Raw genomic sequence first — 19735 nt, forward strand, 5'->3', positions numbered from 1 at the left:
CACGCGCAAATGAATGCATGTCATCGTTGAAAAAATATTATTCAAATTTTTGTGGTGGACTCCTGCATCCTCGCACGACCCTCAACAGGAGAAGCGGTGTTGAAAATTGATGCATTTTTTTGTGGTTTACAATATGTAATGCGGCGCAGGCGTCTGAGAAACACAATAATTGAACGTGTTTTTAAATTGGTTGCAGGTAGAGTATCGTATTGATGCAAGAACCAGAAAACGAATGGTTGGCCTTTGAAGTAAAGGTTTAGACAGCGAAGCTGGGAATCAAAGCAAGACCTGTTTCTTTAAAAAAAAATAACTTATGTTTAATGCCATCCAGTTCATATTATATGTATTTATTTTTCAACGGAGACCCATGTTCCATAAGCAAATCTATTAGGAATAATCAAAGGCATTAACCGGAAGTAAGCTTTCTTTCTTTTCTTTTTTTTTTTAGCTTGACAGCGATTCACCGCACCCACTGGAGGCAGGAGGCTGCCTCAGCGTGCTGGTGGGGGGTGAAGCTGGAGCATCCTTGTTTTGTCTTGCAGCCGACAACAAACGCATTTTGACGTTGGCACTTGAAGCAGACATGGCTCGCGAGTGGGGAGGGAGCCATTCGTCGTTGAGTTAGCCGACTGGCAGCTTTTATTGACCTCAACCCTTTCTTTTAATTCAACACCATGGCTAAGCAGTACGATGTGCTCTTCCGACTCCTGCTTCTTGGAGACTCTGGGGTTGGAAAAACGTGTTTGCTATGCAGATTCACTGACAATGAATTTCACCCGTCTCACATTTCAACTATAGGTAAGTACTATTATTCAGTGTATTTTAAATATGATGCAATAGAGGTCTCAATCTAGTGGGAATTGTCCCAACCAGATCAAATTGGCAGCTTATTATTATTGTTCTTTTCTATGTAACACAGAGCTATGATTACACTGCAAATAAATGTGTTTTCCCATTCTAGTTGTTGTGTTCACCAAAATTGAACTGCACGACTGGTCCATGGATGGCCACAGCCATGATTTGAACCTGGTTCTGGACCATTGGCTGGGGCAAGGGTTTTGTCCGGGGGGCACATTCAACCTGAATGTAGCTAACATTAGTTTACCTTATCACAATATAAACCCAAGTAAACCTGCAACAGTAGCCTATTTTGCTCAATTATTTAAATTTTATGTTTTTAATAGACTGGCTCTTAGATCCTATTTCTCCAATGACGTTCTGTGCAGTGCCAGAAGCAGGTTGAGAGGCCCACAGAGAGAAAACCGCTGGACATGGGAGACCGTGGTTTCCAGACAGGTCAAAGAGTTACAAAAAGCAAAAAAAAGTGAGCAGACTGAAAGTGAGATACAAGTAAAGTGTGAGAAAGTCAGCCAAAAAAAAAAATACAAGTAGTGTAGAATGTTCAACTGTGCACCCACAAGTACTGGTTCATCAGGGTTGAAAAACAAATATATTACGTGTGTTTGTGTATTTTGATCACAGAAAAATTAAATGGCCAAATGTAACGTTGTTTTGTCCAATTTGCTCAAGTTTTGTGGCAATTCATCATTCGACCCACCCAATGAAACTTGCAGCGTGCCCACTGGCCACAGTCGCCAAAGCATACTGTGCATTTTTTTCTCTCCATCAATTACATTGATAATGTTTTAAAAAAAATGTAAATGGATGAATGCAAGTGAGTTTGTCGTTTTAAATGTGTATTAGTGTAAAAAGTATTTTAACATATTGATCTGGCCTTTCTCTTCTCTTGGGGCGGGTGGACGCATCTGTCCATCCATCCATTCATCTCCCCATCCACAGCCACGTCCTCAAACACCCGGAGAAATGTCGCCACCTCGTCTGTTCTGAATGCTGCAGCACACTCAGTTCATTTGTCAAGTCACTTTGGGATTTGTTCCCCTTCGTTTATTCAAAAGGCCTTCCCTCTGCTGATTCTCAAACTCCGCCATGTTCCATAAAATGCAGTCTGCCGTATTGTTCTGCTCCCCATTGTTCCAATGGCGTGTGAAAGATGCATTTTTTTTTAAAGCCTCAGGAGCATGGCTCTGAAAGAGGATGAGCCGTCATTACAGACTTTGTTTTAAGGAATGTCACATTTTGGGAGTTATAAATTCAAGAATAATCCTGTTGTATTGTGCTCTCTGCACGGTATCATGCTCACGATGCTGTCGTGTCCGTGAACTGTTGCTCTGTCACTCAACTGGAGCATATTCAATGTTCACTGTTGACTTCTCCCCGCGGTACATTTATTTACACAAGTGCAACTAACTATGAACTTGGAAATGGCATGAAAATGAAAATCGATTGAACCCAGGACGCTCTTTCTGCGCAGTGGGACGCTGGGTCACTTCAGTGTGAGTCCGTTTAACCAAGATAAGCGGTTAATTGACTTCTCGGGGAATACTGTGGTCTGTAGAAGTGGTGTGGTTTTGCTTTTTATTGACTTCTGTGGCATGAGTCGGTGGAGGCGCTCATGCGGTAAAAGAAAAGCAAGAAAGAGTTGAGAAGGGTTTACGTTTAATAACTAGGAAACTTTCTGTGGGGTGCTCTGCTAAAGTTGACTCCGGAAAAAGAAAGAAAAAACATCCATGCACCAAACAAACCATACGTGGACCATCGATTTTCTTTTTCTTCATTCTGGCACAGTAAACATTTTTAATGCTATTTATTTCTATTTTGCCAAAACTATCACAATCATAAGCTCAACCGATTTGTGCGTGTTGAAATCGTGGATTCCGGTTATTGTCCAATATCAGCTGGGATCAGCTCCAGCACGCACTTCTGTGACATATCGATCGATGCACGAGTGTTAATGTCCGACGTAACTTTGTTTCTTCACACGTCACCAATTGTCTCCTGCAGGGATCGACTTCAAAATGAAGACGCTGCTCATTGACGGAATCAAAGTGCGAATCCAGATATGGTAAGCATTCACGTGTTATCGCACCATAACACTTTGAAAATCTCCTTATGGTCTATTGTACATGGTACAGGATTCTTATTTCACTGTGCAGTGAAAAGGAGCAGGGGCGGAGCTACGTGATAGTCTATGGTGGCCACGGCCACCCCGCTTCAAGATGTGCATGCTTTCCTCCTTTTCACTTTCAACGTAATGGTAATATTTAATGTCCTGATGCGTGTGTTTGTCTTCGCAGGGACACTGCAGGCCAGGAACGCTACCAGACCATCACTAAGCAGTACTACCGGCGAGCGCAGGTAGTAATTGTGCGGGTGTCAGTCCCTACATGGAGCGAAAAGAATTTCTCCAGTCTTTATGATGTCTTGTTTTAATGGCATTCAGAAAGCTCCAGTTCCAGAGTGGTTGTTAGTCTGCCTTGGTCTCGCTGAGTTTTGATGTTCATCTTGCTAACAAAAACTGCCACGATGGAATTGCACCCGCAGGCTGCACAGAATGCCCAATCGTCTCGAATTGAATTTTCTCTTTACTGGAATGCTGATAATGAAATGGGAAGATCGTGTTCCTTTTCATGCCTCCTCCGGCCAGTGATACGCAATTTATAATGCTGCGCACTCCCTGGTGTCTTGGTAATTAAAATCTCTCCGATCTGTCCTCAGGGAATTTTCTTGGTCTACGATATCACGAGCGAGCGCTCTTTTCAGCACATCATGAAGTGGGCAAGCGATGTGGACGAGGTGAGTGGCAGCCGGCGCATTCCATTTGACGTTATCGTTTTTAATGAAGCCGGCGATGGTGTCGTAGTTCATTTCTGGCTCGATTGCTTGGCAGCCTGTCCACGATCTACAGTAGCGATCTGTTGCCTCTCTCTTGAGTTGTGCTCTTCATTTTCTCATGCGCCGCATTACTAGTACGCGCCAGAAAAGGTACAAAAGATCCTGGTCGGGAACAAGTCGGACGAGGTGGACAAGAGGCAGGTGGCCACAGAGCAAGGTGTTAAGGTGCGTGTGTCTTGCTTTGCTGTTTGACTTGCTTTCACAACACTAATTCAGTTTGGTTGATTCAGAATTTCCTCCCGAAAGCTGAATCTCGGTCACTTTTTGCGAGCGCCGCATGTTTCCCAACAAATGTGCATCCAAAACCTTACGTTTTCTTTTTGGGTTTACATCCTCCAGCTGGCCCAAGCTTATGGAATGGATTTTTTTGAGACTAGTGCCTTCACCAACCGTAACATAACAGAGGTGAGAACGTTTTCCAACCACCAAACCCGCATCGCACTCTGACTGCTGCTCATTTCCTGCATTGCTACGAACACCGTTGGTATTTTTCAAGGTCCGTGGTGTGTAACTTTGGTTCCAAACTCGAGCAAAAATGACTCTCTCTCTCTCTCTCTCTCTCTCTCCTCATGTTATGTGTTCCATCAAGACTTTTACACGGCTAGCCGAGCAGGTGCTGGCGGCCAACAAGAAGGACCTGGATCTTCTTCGGATGTCTCTGAACGATGAGCTGAACCTGGCTGCTCTGGAGGAAGAGGAGGGATTGTGTGACGGCGGGTCCGCCGACCAGGGCAAAGGCTGCTGGTGTTAAAAGATAGAGCTGACGTGTGACGGGTGTGAGGGGACGACGCTGGAAATTGTCAAATGAAAAGCCAGCTGATTGAGCATTTCGTGGACACCCTTGAGATCCAACTTCAGGTCCGTGTCGTAGTGCGCTCTTTGTCCTCGCTCGTAAAATCAGCTCGGGTGCACAAGTTGAATGTGTTACTAGTCACATTTTAGTTTTTCCCACTACTAGTGCCACGCTTGGCCTAGAAGTATGCAAGCATTGCTCAAAGGACGTTTCAATATGTATTCGATACATGCTCAAATGGTCCATATTTCCAATTTATGGAGTGATCTGTGATCTCTAACGCTGATGGTTTCATGACTCTCCTTCGAAATCGGGCAGCGCAGTTTCTCCAAAACAGAATTGGCATGCAAACAAATTCAACGCATTTCCAGAAGGTCTGTGCGTAGATCGACGCCAGCAATGGTGTTTTTAGGGAGCCAACATCTTTGAAAAATCTCCCTTCATTCCCGAGACAAGTGAACAGTTTTTTTGCAGACCGATTTAATTTAATTGCAACTTCAGTGAAGTTAAAACATCAGCTGGCTATAAATTCCAATAGGATTCAACCAGAGATGCCTCTCGGAGACAGAATGAGCGTTCACTTTTGTGTGCACCCTTTTCGTATTCTTAAACGTTACTCGTGGACTTGAAATGACAGTATGTGTGTGCGTGTGGGTGATGTTGAATGGTGTTGTCCCCCCCCCCCACCCCCAAAAAAAATTCTTCCTTCTTTCAACCTTGACTAGTATTTGTGGAACTACATGACATTGTATAAGCAGAATGCAGCATCTTATTCTTGAAGAGACTTTGTCACATGCTTATGAGTAAATACCCGCAGCTTGTTCTAAACTGTGTTCAAGGGTGTTTCCTTATGATACTCAAAGCTCTAGTTTTTTCGTGAAGTAAAAGCATCACAGTCTACATATCAAACTTCCGTCCATTTTTCCTCACTCTAATGCCCCTGGCTCATTTATTATTGACTCCCGTTGTAGCACTTAAAAGAGCGTACCTTATTGTCCCCAATAACTCCCGTTGTGGATATTACGGCTTTTTCTCACTCCCAGGCCAATGGTACTTACACCTGCCCGATGACTCCCATTATGGCACTTAAACATATTTTGGCCTTACTTTGGTGCCCATTGACCATAATTGAAGCACCTTTAGTGCTACTGATACACCTTCCAAAATGCCCCCATTGCAGCACTTAAAAAAAGATTTGAGCCTTCATTTTGTGCCCATAAACTCTAATTTTAAGCTCTATATTCGTGTCCTTTTCTCCCCTGGTACATCTTCCCACTGCCCCCAATTTTTGGCTTTTTCTGCACACTTACCGATTTTAATCGGAGAAAATATGCAAACGCATGCATATTTGACTCTTTTGTTGTACAGTATATCATTTTCATACAACAAGAAATAGAAGTGATAGAGAGCTGCAAGACCTTAAACGGCATAAAATGAGTACACAGTGTGATGAATCACATTTCGCATTAAACTGTATTTATATTTTGCTTGTCTTTGAAAATATAATTAGCAGCCAACGGGTTTTGGAAAAATTCGAGTTACAAGAAGTTTACTGCGTAGTAAAATGAGAAAACTAAAATTCAGTACTTTTCAATTGTCAAAAAACGAAAAAAGAAACACGAACATAAAAGAGTAATCATTCAAAATGTTTTTATGCACTTTTATGCCAACTATATGAAGTAACAAAAATACTTTGATGAACACACTGCCAATTAATATCGACACTTTTTCATGTAGTGGTCTAATATGACCACTAGAGGGCGTATGCAACATAATAAAGTCCCTCGCCAGAGAAGCGGGAATTCATATCTTATCTTTCCAGCAATGAGCTGCTTTTGCATCGTGTGATTCCTCGGTGCAGGAAGGGTCTTTTTCTGCCCCACTGTTCTATTTCTTCTTTAACTATATGAGGCTATTTCACCTCATTCACTGAAACTGCTGGTGATGATGGACTGTGTTCTCCAAGGGAGCGAGAGAAAAAAAAAGCTGCGAAGCTTTTGTTCCTCGCCTCATCCGAGTTGTTCATGTTGTCAACTCGTTAAAGCGCCCGGGGTGACATTAGCACCGGCATGAATATGCAATGTGGCATTGATATGACAACTCGCTCTCTCGCACCAAGGCTGAGTGACACCCCACGCGCACGAGCGCGCGCATATTGTGAACGTGCACGCTGACACGTATCACCCACGCGTGTCCACGCAGCTTCGTGGCGAGTTAACCGAGTACACGGAGTGCACTAATAGCCCTTGAGATTCGCGGCAGCTCAATTCACCTGTAAGGAAACATGGCGCCTCCCTAATCCATTGCAATTGATTTGACAGCTTTAGTACATAAGATGACAACAGGTCAGCGATGCTCCATGCGGTGGATTTGAAGACTTCCAAGAGTTCAGTCCGGGTCATGACTGCAAGCTAACAAGACGAAATGAGTTTCTTTTGAACACTTGTGAGTGACTGCATCAATTCCTATGAATAATTAACAGATGCTAGATTATCATTTCATTCGGAGCTTGTCCACAAGTCTCCGAGTCCCGAAGCAAAAACTGAGGATAAAACCCCCAGTTCCTGCCAAGAATATTGATTACACTGGTCAGATGCATATTTTAATGATTTGATTTTAAAAGTCTCTTTTTTTGTGTAGTGCATCGGGGTTTTCATTTTTCCCAAAATAGTGTTTTTTTGTGTGTGTGTGTGTGTTTATTTTTGCTGCTATCAGTGTCATCTCGGTAGTCATTATTCCGTCATCAAAATCCAGGGTGGACAAAAGGCTCTTGTTGTTTCCCTGATGCAAAAATAACAACGCAGTCAAACGAGCATAAAATGGCAATGCCGTTTTCATGCAGAGATGTAATTAGTGTCCACAGCCTCGATTTCCCAGGAGATGACGACGGCGGGCCAACACACGCTACTAATCCTCATATACCTGACTCACAGTTTTAATTAATTGTTGCCACATCCTGCAAACCCATCCGGAGTTCCGGACGCACTTCCAGCACCTCCATCCAGAGAGAGCCGGAGCTTTATCGTATCATGAGAGAAAATAGGCGGTACGTACACCACACTTGGAGATTATGGGTGGGTGGAAGTCAAAACTGAAGAACCGCCGAATCCGTTTTTTGTCCATCTTTCCATGCCACCTGTACTTTGATTTCTTCTTGTCAGAAACTGGACTGAGTAGGAGGGAGCAGGCCCTTGCCATCCAACAACAACATGAAGAACACCGCAAAGAAAACCCAGCGGTGCAATCGGTGTGTATCTTCTCAACGAGGTGAGGGAACCAAATTTTTTCATTGAATATTTGAGATTTGCACTCAGAAGCAAGCTTGTGTTCATCAATTTGGAAGAAAAAAAAAAGGAAAATAAGTTTCTCTCTGCCCAACAACAAAAAAAGGACCCCCGATCTGCTTTGGATGGTGAACGACTGCATCAGCAACTTGTCTTTGAGATCAAGCTCTAATCTCGCCGCCTTCTCCTCAATCGCATTAGAGTGACTGAGCGTGAGCGTGTTCTTTCACTTGAATGCAGAATGTACGCTGATGCTGCGCGGGGATGGGGGGGGGGGTTCTATGACAGTGACTGACTCTCCCTGTGAGCTGTCATTGCAGGTGCTGGGGGGGGGGTCAACCTGCTCAGTACACATCATCGCACCAACCGGTCATAAAAGAAAAAAAACCCCCAGATGACGCTTCTCAACATCTGTTGCATGCTCCCGTCCTGTTTTCCAACCACAACCCCCCCCCACCCCTTAAATCCTGTCAGAGCGTGTCCGTATCCAGGCCAACCACTGGCTCAACCCCCACTGCCCGCTCCCCTGTATTCCCCGCCTCATGTTGAGTTTGGAAATCCACAACAAAACACCTGGGGTGTCTCCTCAGGACAATATGTGCTACTTCTGGTGAGAAAATGTTCAAAGTGCTCACTTGTGATGGCTGCAACGGGGGAGGAGGAATGGGAGAGTGTGTTCTTATACACTGTATCTCATAACACGTGTGTGTGTGTGTGTGTGGGGGGGCTATATGTGCAAGCTTGAACCTGGTCCAACTGCTAGGCCCTTTTTTCTCTCTGCAGGGGGTTGTGATGTCATCCTCCCACAACGGCGCTGTGCTTTCACACCAGAGTGAGTCACATAGCTTGAGCTCTTTACTGTGTATGCGGCGCACGAGAAATACTTTGAATTCCGTCTTTGCCTCTACCTCTTCCCCGAACGTGTCAAGGAAAAGGTGCCTCTGTACATCTCGACAGAGCTCGGAAAATTTCTGACAGCCACTGAGATGTTTTGACGCCCTCACGTGGCATGTGCAACGCCAGATATGCATTCGGGTCCAAGTAAGTAAAAGAGTCTTAAAGGGATTCATAAGTAATGCATAGCCCAGGCTTGTAATGGACTTGGCGCAATGCCGCTCAAACCCACACGGGACTGTTTCCCCGACTCGCTCCTCTTGGCCCATGAAGAAATATTTTATTCCATTTCTACAGGGCTTGTTCTCTCGCCATAGCCCCGTGGGTGAACTGGATTTTGAGATAGAGGCGCCCCAAACCAAAGAAATATTCATATATTGTAGTGTTGACGTGTTGACATTTACCCGACTTATTGGTCTGATTTTTCTTTTTCCGGAAATGTCAACAATATGTCATTCTGAGAAGATTGAAGTATCACTCTTAAAAACCTTGCTGCGCTTTTTCGGAATAAGCATATGCCGTGATGCGTGGCACCCATCCAGAAAGAAGCAAATGCAGCTTGTCATACTGAGGTCTGGCAAGATTTTTGAAGAGTGGCTAACACTGTCAAGAAAATCTGTTTTATGACTAAATGCATTGTGATTTTTTTTTATTCCTTGTAACCAGCTTGAAAAAAAGAGAGAAAATAGATACTAAACAGACAAGTTGTTTTGCCTCTATATTTTAATTGGCTCCGCCCAGAGGCACTTGCAAGCGTGGAATTTAATAAACACAATACAATACAATACAATACAATACATGCTGATTTATATGGCGCTTTCACAATAGCGGCAGCTGTAACAAAGCGCTTTACAAAACAGTTAACATAAAGTAAAATAATAAACACAACACATAACATAAAACACGGACAGTCGTGCAGTCCTAACCACTTTTCCGTCACACGCTTTGTTGTTTGAACACGCTCTCTAAGGGCTGACATTCCGTTTGGTGGACAGCAGCCCGTGGTGGCCGACATGATGGAAAGAGCTTTGTTTGTTCCCCAAACTGTTGTTGCCAAATGTCTTTCAGTTTGAGTTAAACGTTGAGCCCCGGCCCAGAGTTTTGCTCTCTATGAATGTGCGGCCTTTTTGGGATGACCACTTTGTCATGAAGCTCAATCATTATTTTTCCTTCATTTAACAAAAAGGGGGAAAAAAAACAAACAGACAAAAAACAACGCACTAACTTTTTTGTTTCTTCTCCAGCGTCAGCCCATCAGCCGACTGCGCAACAGTCCTCACGGTAACAATGCCACAAGATTGTAATTACACGCACGGCTAATGAGCCGCACTTGTCTCCCCACTCCACAAAAAAACAAGTGCACCAAATTCCATCTCTTTCCAGAGCACGCACTGTCTGCGTTGCTCTCGGCAAAGCGGCGAGAAGAGGCAACGCATGTGAAAACAACTTGTCGCCTTTCTTCATGTCAATCTCCATTAGTGTTGGAGTGCCGCTTGAGTGGAGCGCGGTGAATGGGCTCTATTCTTTCCGTCCCCCCCCCCGGCCCCACTTCTAAGGGCAACACTGACAGGAATTCCACCGCTTTGCCTCTCCGGGTTACTGCGGTCATGTCATCTAGAGGTGGTTGCCCCCCCCCCCCCGAGTCTGTGACGGCTTAATAAACATGTCTCCCGAACCAAGGCGACGCCATCACATTTGAAAAACCTCACGTTGAACCGCTGCGATGCCCAAGTGTAGAGAAGAGCATTTATTGGAGCCACGCTGGGGAAATTCAATCAGTGATGTCAACCGCTGAGCTTTGGAAATGACACTTTTGCTTTGGCTTTTTTTATTTTTCCAAGCTGCCCGTAAGGCCAAGTGCATCGTTAACGTCGTTCACGGTCAAGTTTGAGTCTTCAATAAACCCCACGCGCATGTTTTTGAAACGTGGGAGAAATCCATGCAAGCAAGGAGAGAAAAGCGCAAGATTCGAACCCGGATCCACAGAACTGTGGCGCAGACGGGCTAACCACTAGGCCTGGCCTGAAAACTCTGGAGACTGACGGTAGCGAAAGGCATTTGCATGCTCCGAGAGCCCTCCTCAGGTGGTTTGGTTGCTTTATTTAGTAATTCTCATTACAGTTAGCATCACATTAGCTAGCATGTTTTTTTTAAATGAAAGAAGCAGGCCTTTTCAGGGCTGTCATCAACTAATTTGCCTGATGGTTTCCCTGTTTTGTCCTCCTTGCTTTAACATGTATTGAATTCCCTTCTGTCGCTAACCCATTTAGGCTATTTGAGCAAATAAATCCCAGAGGGGAGCAATTTTTCACCGGAGAACAATCCAAACCACCCACACAAATAAACGCCCCATGACAGAAAAGGGTGGGTAGCAGCCGTGAGACCTACAGAGCCGCAGAAACTGATGAGGGTTTTTAATCATGGGCCTCTTCTTTCCGTTGGCCTTATTAGATTCTTATGTAAACCTGAATACGCCATTTAAGAATAATGAGTGCAGAGGTGGAAGGTTGAAATTGACACACATTCATTAGTAGCAAGTAAATGGCAACGCCAATTAAATCAGAATTTAGAATGTCATCATGAATTCCCGGATTTTGATTTTAAATGCGTATTAAGTGTCCGTAAACAAACAAACAACAAACAGCAGGCGGAATGATGAGAAAATAAACTAACTGAACCCCTCTTACACGACAGCTGCATTTCAATGTCTCCAATTCATATCAGTGCATTTAAAAAGCAGCACCAAACTGAGTGATAGTGTTGAAAAACTTTATTGAAATAAAACGTGTCGCTACAGGCTCCAACTGTTTCTGGAGATTAGGTTGCCACGGCAACATGCTGCCCGTCTCCGGAGCAGGAAATCTTGACACTCGCTATTTTCTACGATATCGCGAGACTACACGGCACGCAAGTGTGAAACGCTCGCCTGTTCTCGCGAGAGTCCACGTGTGGCCGGAGAGGCTGGTGACCTCATCGGTGGCGAGAGGCGGAGCGAATCACTGCAACTTTGGATGAACTTCTGATTTGAACAAACCAGAGGCGGCAGGCGCAGTGCACGGCCAACGGAGCCAACGTTTACACACGAAAAAAAAAGGACTGGACGTTATTTTGGACTCGAAATCCTTATGTGCAATACATTTTTTTTCCCTCGATGAACATCAGCGATCGACTGGCGAGAGTGTGAATTTGTTTTCCTTTTCGACCACACAAACGAAGTGAAACGGTTGCAATGAGGTGCTGCGAATGAAAAGGTGAGTTCACGCCGACACATCTTCTAAGCACGTTTAAACGGTTTTTTACCCCCAGCCTTAAGGGGGAAAAAAAACCCGGTCCTCTTCGTTTTGGATTTGCTTGCACGCTTCAATTTGTTTGCACTTCCTCGAGACCAAACTGAGCGGAAAAAGTTTAGCTGGGAGTCAAGGACGCTACTATGTGATTCTACCGAGTGATTTTAAATGTACCATCTGACGAGTTGCCCCGAAATATACCACCGCGTTGCATTTATATGCTTTTGATGTGACGTTTCGTCGACGAAACTACGGTTCGGCGTTTGCTTTTGCAGAGACAGGAAACATTTGCAAGAGTGGCCATCGAGATAGGGCCGATTGTTCTGTCCGCAAAGTAAATTGGGATGGTTTGCTGCAGCCACTCCTCCGCTTTCCTGTGTGTATATGTCCGTTCTTTCCCCGGGGACGATGCATCTGCCACAGGAAGATGATTTATTCATATCGGAGGGAGTCTTGAGCCCGTCGCATCTTGTGTAGTGTGTTCGACGTGACTCGATTCTTGAGCATTGTGCGTTTGATTATTTGATCGAGTATTTGTACATGAGCGACTATTGTGATAAAAGTATCTGCGCAATGCAGTGGATGTTGGTGGCTGGTTTGAATGGAAGCACTCTGATGCTTAGTCTCATCAATCAAAATGGTCGACCGTGGAGGCGGTTATCGGGTTTGAATGGTGACATAACTCGACATACGATTGATGGAGATCAATATTGAAGTGGGATCACTTTTTGGACATTTATTGAGCCGTGCATTCGTGCACGGAAAGCTGTTACTGCACGCAATTCACATCCTTGTGTCAAGACAATCCAGCCAATGACTAGAAGGACTGGCTCACTTAAAACAGACTTTTAAAAAAGCCGGAAATACTGACAAATAATTAGTGACGGACGCCCACCTCTGTCAATATGTTCAAATAGGGAATATTAAAGCTAAATATTTTCACATCTTTAAGATTGGCAATTATGGAGTCATTTTGTTTCTATTTTAAACATGTTTTAAATAGTGCGATACGTAAACGTGGAGTGTACTGTACTTCTCAAGTCCGCGCATATTCTTTTGTTGATAACTGCTTTGCTTTGCAGCTATCTCTCCGTATTCTCTCCCGTGGTGCGATCGCAATTCCTTCTGTTTGCTCGACTCCACCACCCACAATTCCCTTCAATCGTCACACGGCGACTTTCCTCATCTTTACTTCCTTCCTGTTGCGAAGGCATGCCGGAAAATGTCTTTGTCATCATTTCTGCCTTCTTGGATCGCCCTATCTCCACTAGCACTCACATTTCCTCACTCTTTTTTTCTTTGTTCATTTTTTTTGTCAATGTTTCAAACACCCCCCCCCCCCCCCGTTCCCGTATTTAACTGTGAGGGCCACCTGTTTAAGGAATGTTTTGCTCACATGAGAAATACCAAGGTTGACAAATGTTATGCTGCAAATGATTGGCCACCTTGCAGGGAAGAATGATTCATAATTTCCTCTGATCAGGGACAGGATGATTTTTAAAAAAAAATCTTGATCCTTTTGAGATTTTTGGAGGTTTTATTGTACTGCCGGCAATCGTGGGTTGGGTTGCATGCATGAAACACTTTTGGATGCCCCAGTACTTAAGCTAATGATTTCAGAAGACGATTCTCCAATTCTCCGTAATTGTATAACACTGACAAAAAAAAAAAAAACACCAGATAAGTGTCTCACACTCAAATGTAAATTTGTTGACTTCAAGTAGTAGAGTCTCAAAAACCTTGTCTCGTAAATCCGGGGAAAGTGTAACTGTGGCCATCCAACATTGATGAAAGTGTTGCTGAAATTCCCACCAACTGCTTTGCCATCTGTTCCCCAAATCCAGACCGAACTCCGAAATAGCTTTCTTGTTGTATCACTTTGTCGTTATGTCGGCTGGAAGAAGAGCCGCTTCTCTTGACGCCGTGATGGCTACACGTCTTCAGCGGTAGCTGTAAGAGGAACTCGCTAGTTACTGAATCTTTGCACCAAAATCAGCGTATTGAAGTCTTTGTCTTATTTCCGAGAAGTGTACCTTTTATGAAAAACACAAATCTGCTATATGTTAATCATGAATATTGTCAAGTGTTCGATCTGGACTTGCATGAGAACGTCACAGAGACGGTGCAACGGAGCTTTGTCATCGCAGTTGTGCTTTCAAAACTTTCTCCGACAAAGTTGACTTTTATGGCAGCGCTGCTGTTTCCAGCAGTCGCTCCACTTGTCCAAGTGCTCTAAAAGAAAAGAGAAAAAAAAAGTATTTTTCCAGCAGGTCTCTATGAATTGTAATGGTATGGTATGGTATCTGTTGGATGAAACGTTCCCAAAACACCAAGAAAAGTTGTTTTCATGTAATCTTACCTCACGCGATACTCGATTGCAGACAGAAAATCCAACTCGGCGCTTATAATTCCTCTTATTGGATTGTGCGGGTGTACCTAAAAAAAGTGTCTGGTAGGCGTTCGCATGCAACGTGACAAATGGCTTTTTTTTTGGATTGAAATTTAAAATAATTCCAGTGTCGTCTTCATGTTCAAAAGGAAGTAAGAAAAAGAAGCGGGAGGGGAAAAGAAAATGGGGTCACAGTGCCAGCGTCTTTAACATCTGCCTCGCAGGTGGTGGAAGCAGAAACCAAAACAGGAAAGTGGCGTGCCACGATGTGGAGTGCTCACTGCAACTTGATGTTCCCTTTTGCTCATCTGATTGGAATGGGAGGGAGGTGGGGGGGGACAGGTGATGGCCCCGCAAGGCCCAAGTTCTCTCATCTTGGATTTTTAATGGATCTCAGATTGCCGTAGAAGCCAGAAAGTGGACAAAAGGCACATCGGTCACTTTGAATTGCGGATTTCGCCGATGACAACGGCGTGCATAACGCAATTGGATGACGTCATAGGCCTCACCTAACATTCTCATGACGAACAACCAAATCAGTGCTGCGGTCAACCTTCATGTGAGCGCCATTGGGCTGTCCGTCCGTCCGTGTGTGTGCTCCAATCTCTCGGGTGTGTATTTAACCTCTTTTAAACAGAGACTATTGCAATATTTACTCAGCGCTGATCTGGTTAATAATTAAGAAATATACACGGCAGAAAAAGCCAACTAAATGAGCTGTGTTTCTCACACATGAGACCGGAAATAACGCATCTGCATTTCTTCAGAGAGCTTTTTGAAAATTTTATTTTTTAAACAATCTTGCAAAATCTGCACATTTTTCCCAATAACTGCTCCAAATAGAATTCCAATCATGTGATCAGCAATTGGGTCTGATTCCGTAATTTTCCCGTTACTATGAAAGATCCATCGGTTTGTATGTTTGTTTTTGTTTTTTTAATTTTCAAAAGTCAGCTATCGAGTCAGTTATTCGGGGAACCTGACATTTTTAACGCGACGCCATTTCGTCTAAAAGGGCTTGTGCTCAAATCACCCCCGCGTTGAGATTCAATGAACGAATGTTGCCAGGCAACAAGTGCAGTCCTACTTTGGGCAAGTATTGCTTGGTAACTAACACAATTTGTTTCCGAGATCCGAGATATAACATCCAGCATCGCCGCAGGGGTGAGAGTGGCTCTAACTGTACTCACCAAATCACACATTTCCGCGCTATTTTTGAGCCCATTGCGCACGCTTTGGCAGCACTTCGCGGCAATCCTGAAGACGATCCAGTGTGTCCCGCCTCACACTTCATTTCTACTTGCATCGTAAAGTTTTTGAAGGTGTTGGGTCGGCGGCGGAGCGCCGTCCTCATCCGGCCATGCACCTCTGCCCGTAAATAGCCAATGGTGGGCGAGCGGGAGGCGGGAGGGAGTAGGAGGGGGGGGGGGGGTGCTGTGAACAGCGCCTGCGGAGGTGGAGCTGGAGTTATGTAATATTTGATGCACCCGGCTTTCCGCCGTGTTATTTAGCCCTTGAGGTGAAACCGTGTATGCTAAGCAAACAAATGTCGTTTGTCAGACGAAATTTTGCACAATGAGCAGTCGGACGATATATTGAACTCATTTTGTCAAACTTCAGTTTTTTTTATTGGAATACTACTACTAAAATACTACGGGAAACGTGTTTGTTTTTGTTTTTTGTCTTCTTTTCATATTCACCGTACAGTACATCATGAAAAGGAAATGGTGCGACTATAAATTCAACGTGTTAAATAGTGGCTCATAAAAAGTCGGCGCCATAAATGTGATGCGGAGGAGTTTGGTTCACTTTGAGACGGCGACGTTGTAAGCGCAGATTTATCGCCGTGGCGATCGAGCTTTTTGCCACGCTGTTCCCGAAAGGCGTCACACATTCCTGCTCGCCTTAACGCGAGTGAGAAAACGTGTTCGGCGCTTCGCAAGGCTCGAGAGATGGAGTCGCACTCAACGGGGGGGTATCGAACGTAGAGTTCGAAAGTCTCCGTTCCCTCACAAATTTCAAAAAGGAAAATCACTCAATAAATATCAACCGATTTTTTTTTAAAGAGTCCGGCGGAATCGCGGTCTGTCCGCGCGTCTGCCTGGAATCGTACGTTGAATTCATTGATAGCGTCGTTGCGGTCGATTAAAAATCGATTTCATGAAGCGACAGTTGCCACAAAAAAAATCTGAAGTCGATCGCAAAGTGCAAAATGTTTGCGGGTTAGGAAGCGGCGGCGGAACGCCCGCACGGCGGCGTCTGTTTTCCTTCAACAAAGTGACCAAAATAACAGATGGCGAGCGTCTTCTTTGTGTCTGAGAGGCAAAGCAAATTGTCTCCTTCCAGTGACAAAAGTCTCACCACAAGCAAAACTCAAATAGATCGTTTGAGTGCCATTACCGTTCATTTTACTTAAAAAAAAAAAAAAATTATCGTCTGCCTGCTGATGTGAACAAAGTCAACTTTTAATCTTTTGAAGTCAAACTTGATTCACCTTCTTCTCTCCGTCTTTTGAGAATTTCAATTCTTTGTATGATTTATAAGTGGGGGGGGGGATCTGATACTTTGCTTCAGCTTCCTTGTACAAAATCCCAATTCCACACTTTGCAGCGATCCCCCCCCCCTCCCCCTGCTAACACACTCGCTCACGTTTCATCTCCTAGTTGTGGGAGAAAGAGCAAAACGAAGGCTTTCTGTCCCCTTGATAGAGGAATGCAAAAAAAAAAAGACTTTGTAGAGAATAAAAGATCCCCGGCTAAGACAATCACGCTCGTTTTAATCGAGCCAAAAGAGAAGATGGGTGGCCGAAGACAAAAGTGCTTACGTGAGCTCACAGAGGCTTTCAAACGATTTTCCAATGGATTCTGCACATTAGGATCACTAAGACTTTTTCCCCGAGATTCTCTCCACTTGCTGCTTCACCCATTAAAGTGGCCCCCCTTTGATCAGAATGACCTGCAAATGGAATCGAGTTACATTTAAGACCCTGTAAGTGTATTCCCCCCCCCCCCCCCAAAAAAAAAGCTAACAAGGTCAAAATGATATCAACACTTGCTCACGTGGGCTCCTCTTCGCTAACCTAGTTTGAGTTGAAGTATTTTGTGCTGGATTTAAGCATTATTGGTCCTTGTCATGTACTACAGAAACCACCCGATTCATTCTTTGCTCATTTGCTACCATCAACACGTTTCTGGGACCTCCGGATGAAACGTTTCTCGCCGTCTGGAAGCTGTACATTGCACTTTCCAACCGGTAAAGCTGCGCTTAGTCCGCTGATCGCTCCGCCGTCGCCGTTTTGATATGAGCGGACGGCCTCCTTTTCTAATGACCGGACTTGATGCCAAACGCCAGCCGCAAAATCCATACGGAGACTCCAGACGGAATTCTCCGTGGAGCGTTTTCAGTAGCTGACAATGGAGAAAAAAAAAACCTTCCCATGCATTTTGCGTCCTCTGCCAAACATCTGGACACTATCTGTTTTATGACCTGCAACTTGAGCGTGAGCTTGACTGTCGCTCCGTTCTGCCCCGGCATGATTTTGTATTGTCATGATGTCTTACCAGAAGTCAAGCCGGGGAGCGCATACTTTTTAATCAAAGCCTTTCGGTCAAACAGTACGCGTTGTTCACTTCCGCGTGGAAGGAATTTCTCCAATTGTTTATCTTGGCTCCGGTTTATCGCGTCGCACAAAGCATGCGATGAAGTTGTTTTCTGTTCGTTTGTTTGCGTGCTGCAAAATCTTTGAGCCGGGACGTCCCATTCCGTTCCCGTCGCCCAGACGTTCAAGTTGTAAAACGTCAATCATATGATTGCTTCACTTTTGCAGACCATAAGAACCCGTTTTATGGGACTTTTCTAAATTCTTTAGCCCGGTCCAAACGATGGCCTTCCAGCTCTTGGTGCCGCTTTGCTCTCGTCTGCTCTCCAAACCTCCAAATCCGGTTGGTGTCATCTGCCAGCCCTCATTAAAGTCTTACGGTTTTCCTTGCTTTGATGCCGACTCTTGCGGTTGAAAAGTGAAACTGGCGTAATCAGGCCTCTTAATGCGTACCTGTTGCCCCCCCCCTCCCACTTTCCCAGGCTTGAATGATTGTTAGCCTTCTTACGTTACATTGAGTCCACTGCGGATGGTACGAATGAGACCACATTTTTGTTGTCAATTAAGAGCAAAATGATTGATTGGTCGATTTTATTTTGGCGGGGGCGATGGGAGAGTTTATCTCTGGTTGTCCCGTTGCCAGCCGACTTTCCCCTTGAGAAGGTTGCTCGTTGTCTGTCAGCAAGCTATCGGTAGGCTAATTGCTTTGCTGTAGTTGGATTGTTGATTTAAATATATATATATAAAATAATATATATTTATATATATAAAATAATATATAATAATTATAGAATATAATATAAAAGTTTTTTTTTAATTTTCAGGGCCCATTTGCTTTTATGAGTGCTTTGTCTTTTTATTTGGCAAAAAAAAACAAAAAAAGACACTTAACCTGTACAGCTTGGATTTGACCTTTCATTAACCAGGTCGTTTTGGACAGTGGCCTGTTTTCGGGGGGCGGGGGGTTCCAAACAAATTTGCGTCGAATGGGAGGGTTCCCCTTGAGTGGCATGAATGTCCCATTAGCGAGCCTCATTAGGCCCGATGCCAGCACGCAGAGGCGGCCAAGGGATAGTTACGGGGGGGGGGGGTGCAGACTGCATCGGGTGCAAAAGGTAATTCAGGTGTTGGAGAAGAGAAGCCAACTCGCCTCTACTAGGCCTCCCGCACAACGTCCCTTGAGATCCAACACAAGCCCCCCCCCTCACTGGAATATAAAGGCGCCGTTGGCATCGAGCCGCTCGGAGACGGCGGTCATGATCCGAGTTGACTGAAATGGGCTCAAATTGTTGCAGCCACGAAATCGTCATGAATTGGTGGCAGCAGGTGACGGGTGAAAATAAGCTCACTCCTGCGAACGGTAGACCGTAAAAAGCCCCCAAAAGCCCCCTCGACTTTGTCAAGAGCGTGGCAATACTTTTGTTTTTGGTTCTTACAGCTTGTGTGATATTATGCGTGATGTTCACATAACTGAAAATGCCTTTAAAAAAAGGCGACTCCTGGTGGGTAATATGTCATAATTCTTTTTTTCCATTACAATTTCTTGTGCACATTTTCTTTTATGCTTATTCATCGATTCCCCCCCCTCCCCCCACTCGATCATAGACACGCCCCTCTTTTGGGCCAATTGTTGTGATGGTGCTGAAAAAGTGGGCGGTCCTTGTCCATGAGATGAGGAAAACGGCATGTTTTGTTCAGATAAATGCTGTTCTTCACCCTCAAAGAATTTTTTGCACC

The 19735-nt window shown here is 44.5% G+C and overlaps 2 protein-coding genes and 1 long non-coding RNA gene across 7 annotated transcripts in view; all 3 read left to right on the plus strand.

Moving 5' to 3' along the window:
- The first annotated feature begins 216 nt into the window (after positions 1–216).
- On the plus strand, positions 217–5225 carry rab15 (RAB15, member RAS oncogene family). Its single transcript, XM_052052584.1, has 7 exons — positions 217–798; positions 2863–2923; positions 3156–3216; positions 3577–3654; positions 3829–3918; positions 4093–4158; positions 4343–5225. Exons 1-7 carry the CDS (start codon positions 675–677, stop codon positions 4502–4504), a joined length of 642 nt encoding a protein of 213 aa, XP_051908544.1. The 5' UTR covers positions 217–674; the 3' UTR covers positions 4505–5225.
- A 941-nt stretch (positions 5226–6166) lies between these two features.
- LOC127592124 (uncharacterized) lies at positions 6167–9340 on the plus strand. 3 transcript variants are annotated; one of them, XR_007960063.1, is made up of 4 exons: positions 6167–7592; positions 7708–8440; positions 8614–8662; positions 8760–9340. It is a non-coding gene; the product is annotated as an uncharacterized LOC127592124 (long non-coding RNA). The 3 variants fall into 3 exon arrangements; XR_007960061.1 differs by having other exon boundaries at positions 8614–9340; XR_007960062.1 differs by having other exon boundaries at positions 7708–9340.
- A 2311-nt stretch (positions 9341–11651) lies between these two features.
- sipa1l1 (signal-induced proliferation-associated 1 like 1) overlaps positions 11652–19735 on the plus strand; it is a 36047-nt gene continuing 27963 nt past the window's right edge. For 2 of the 3 annotated variants that reach the window (XM_052052496.1, XM_052052497.1), the window contains exon 1: positions 11658–11975. The gene's annotated coding sequence lies outside the window, so the exon portion shown is untranslated. Of the gene's footprint in view, positions 11976–19735 lie in introns of all 3 variants that reach the window. The other variant, XM_052052494.1, reaches the window with a different exon arrangement.

This window comes from Hippocampus zosterae, chromosome 19 (assembly GCF_025434085.1).
Source record: "Hippocampus zosterae strain Florida chromosome 19, ASM2543408v3, whole genome shotgun sequence".
In the NCBI taxonomy this organism is placed as follows: Eukaryota; Metazoa; Chordata; class Actinopteri; order Syngnathiformes; family Syngnathidae; genus Hippocampus; species Hippocampus zosterae.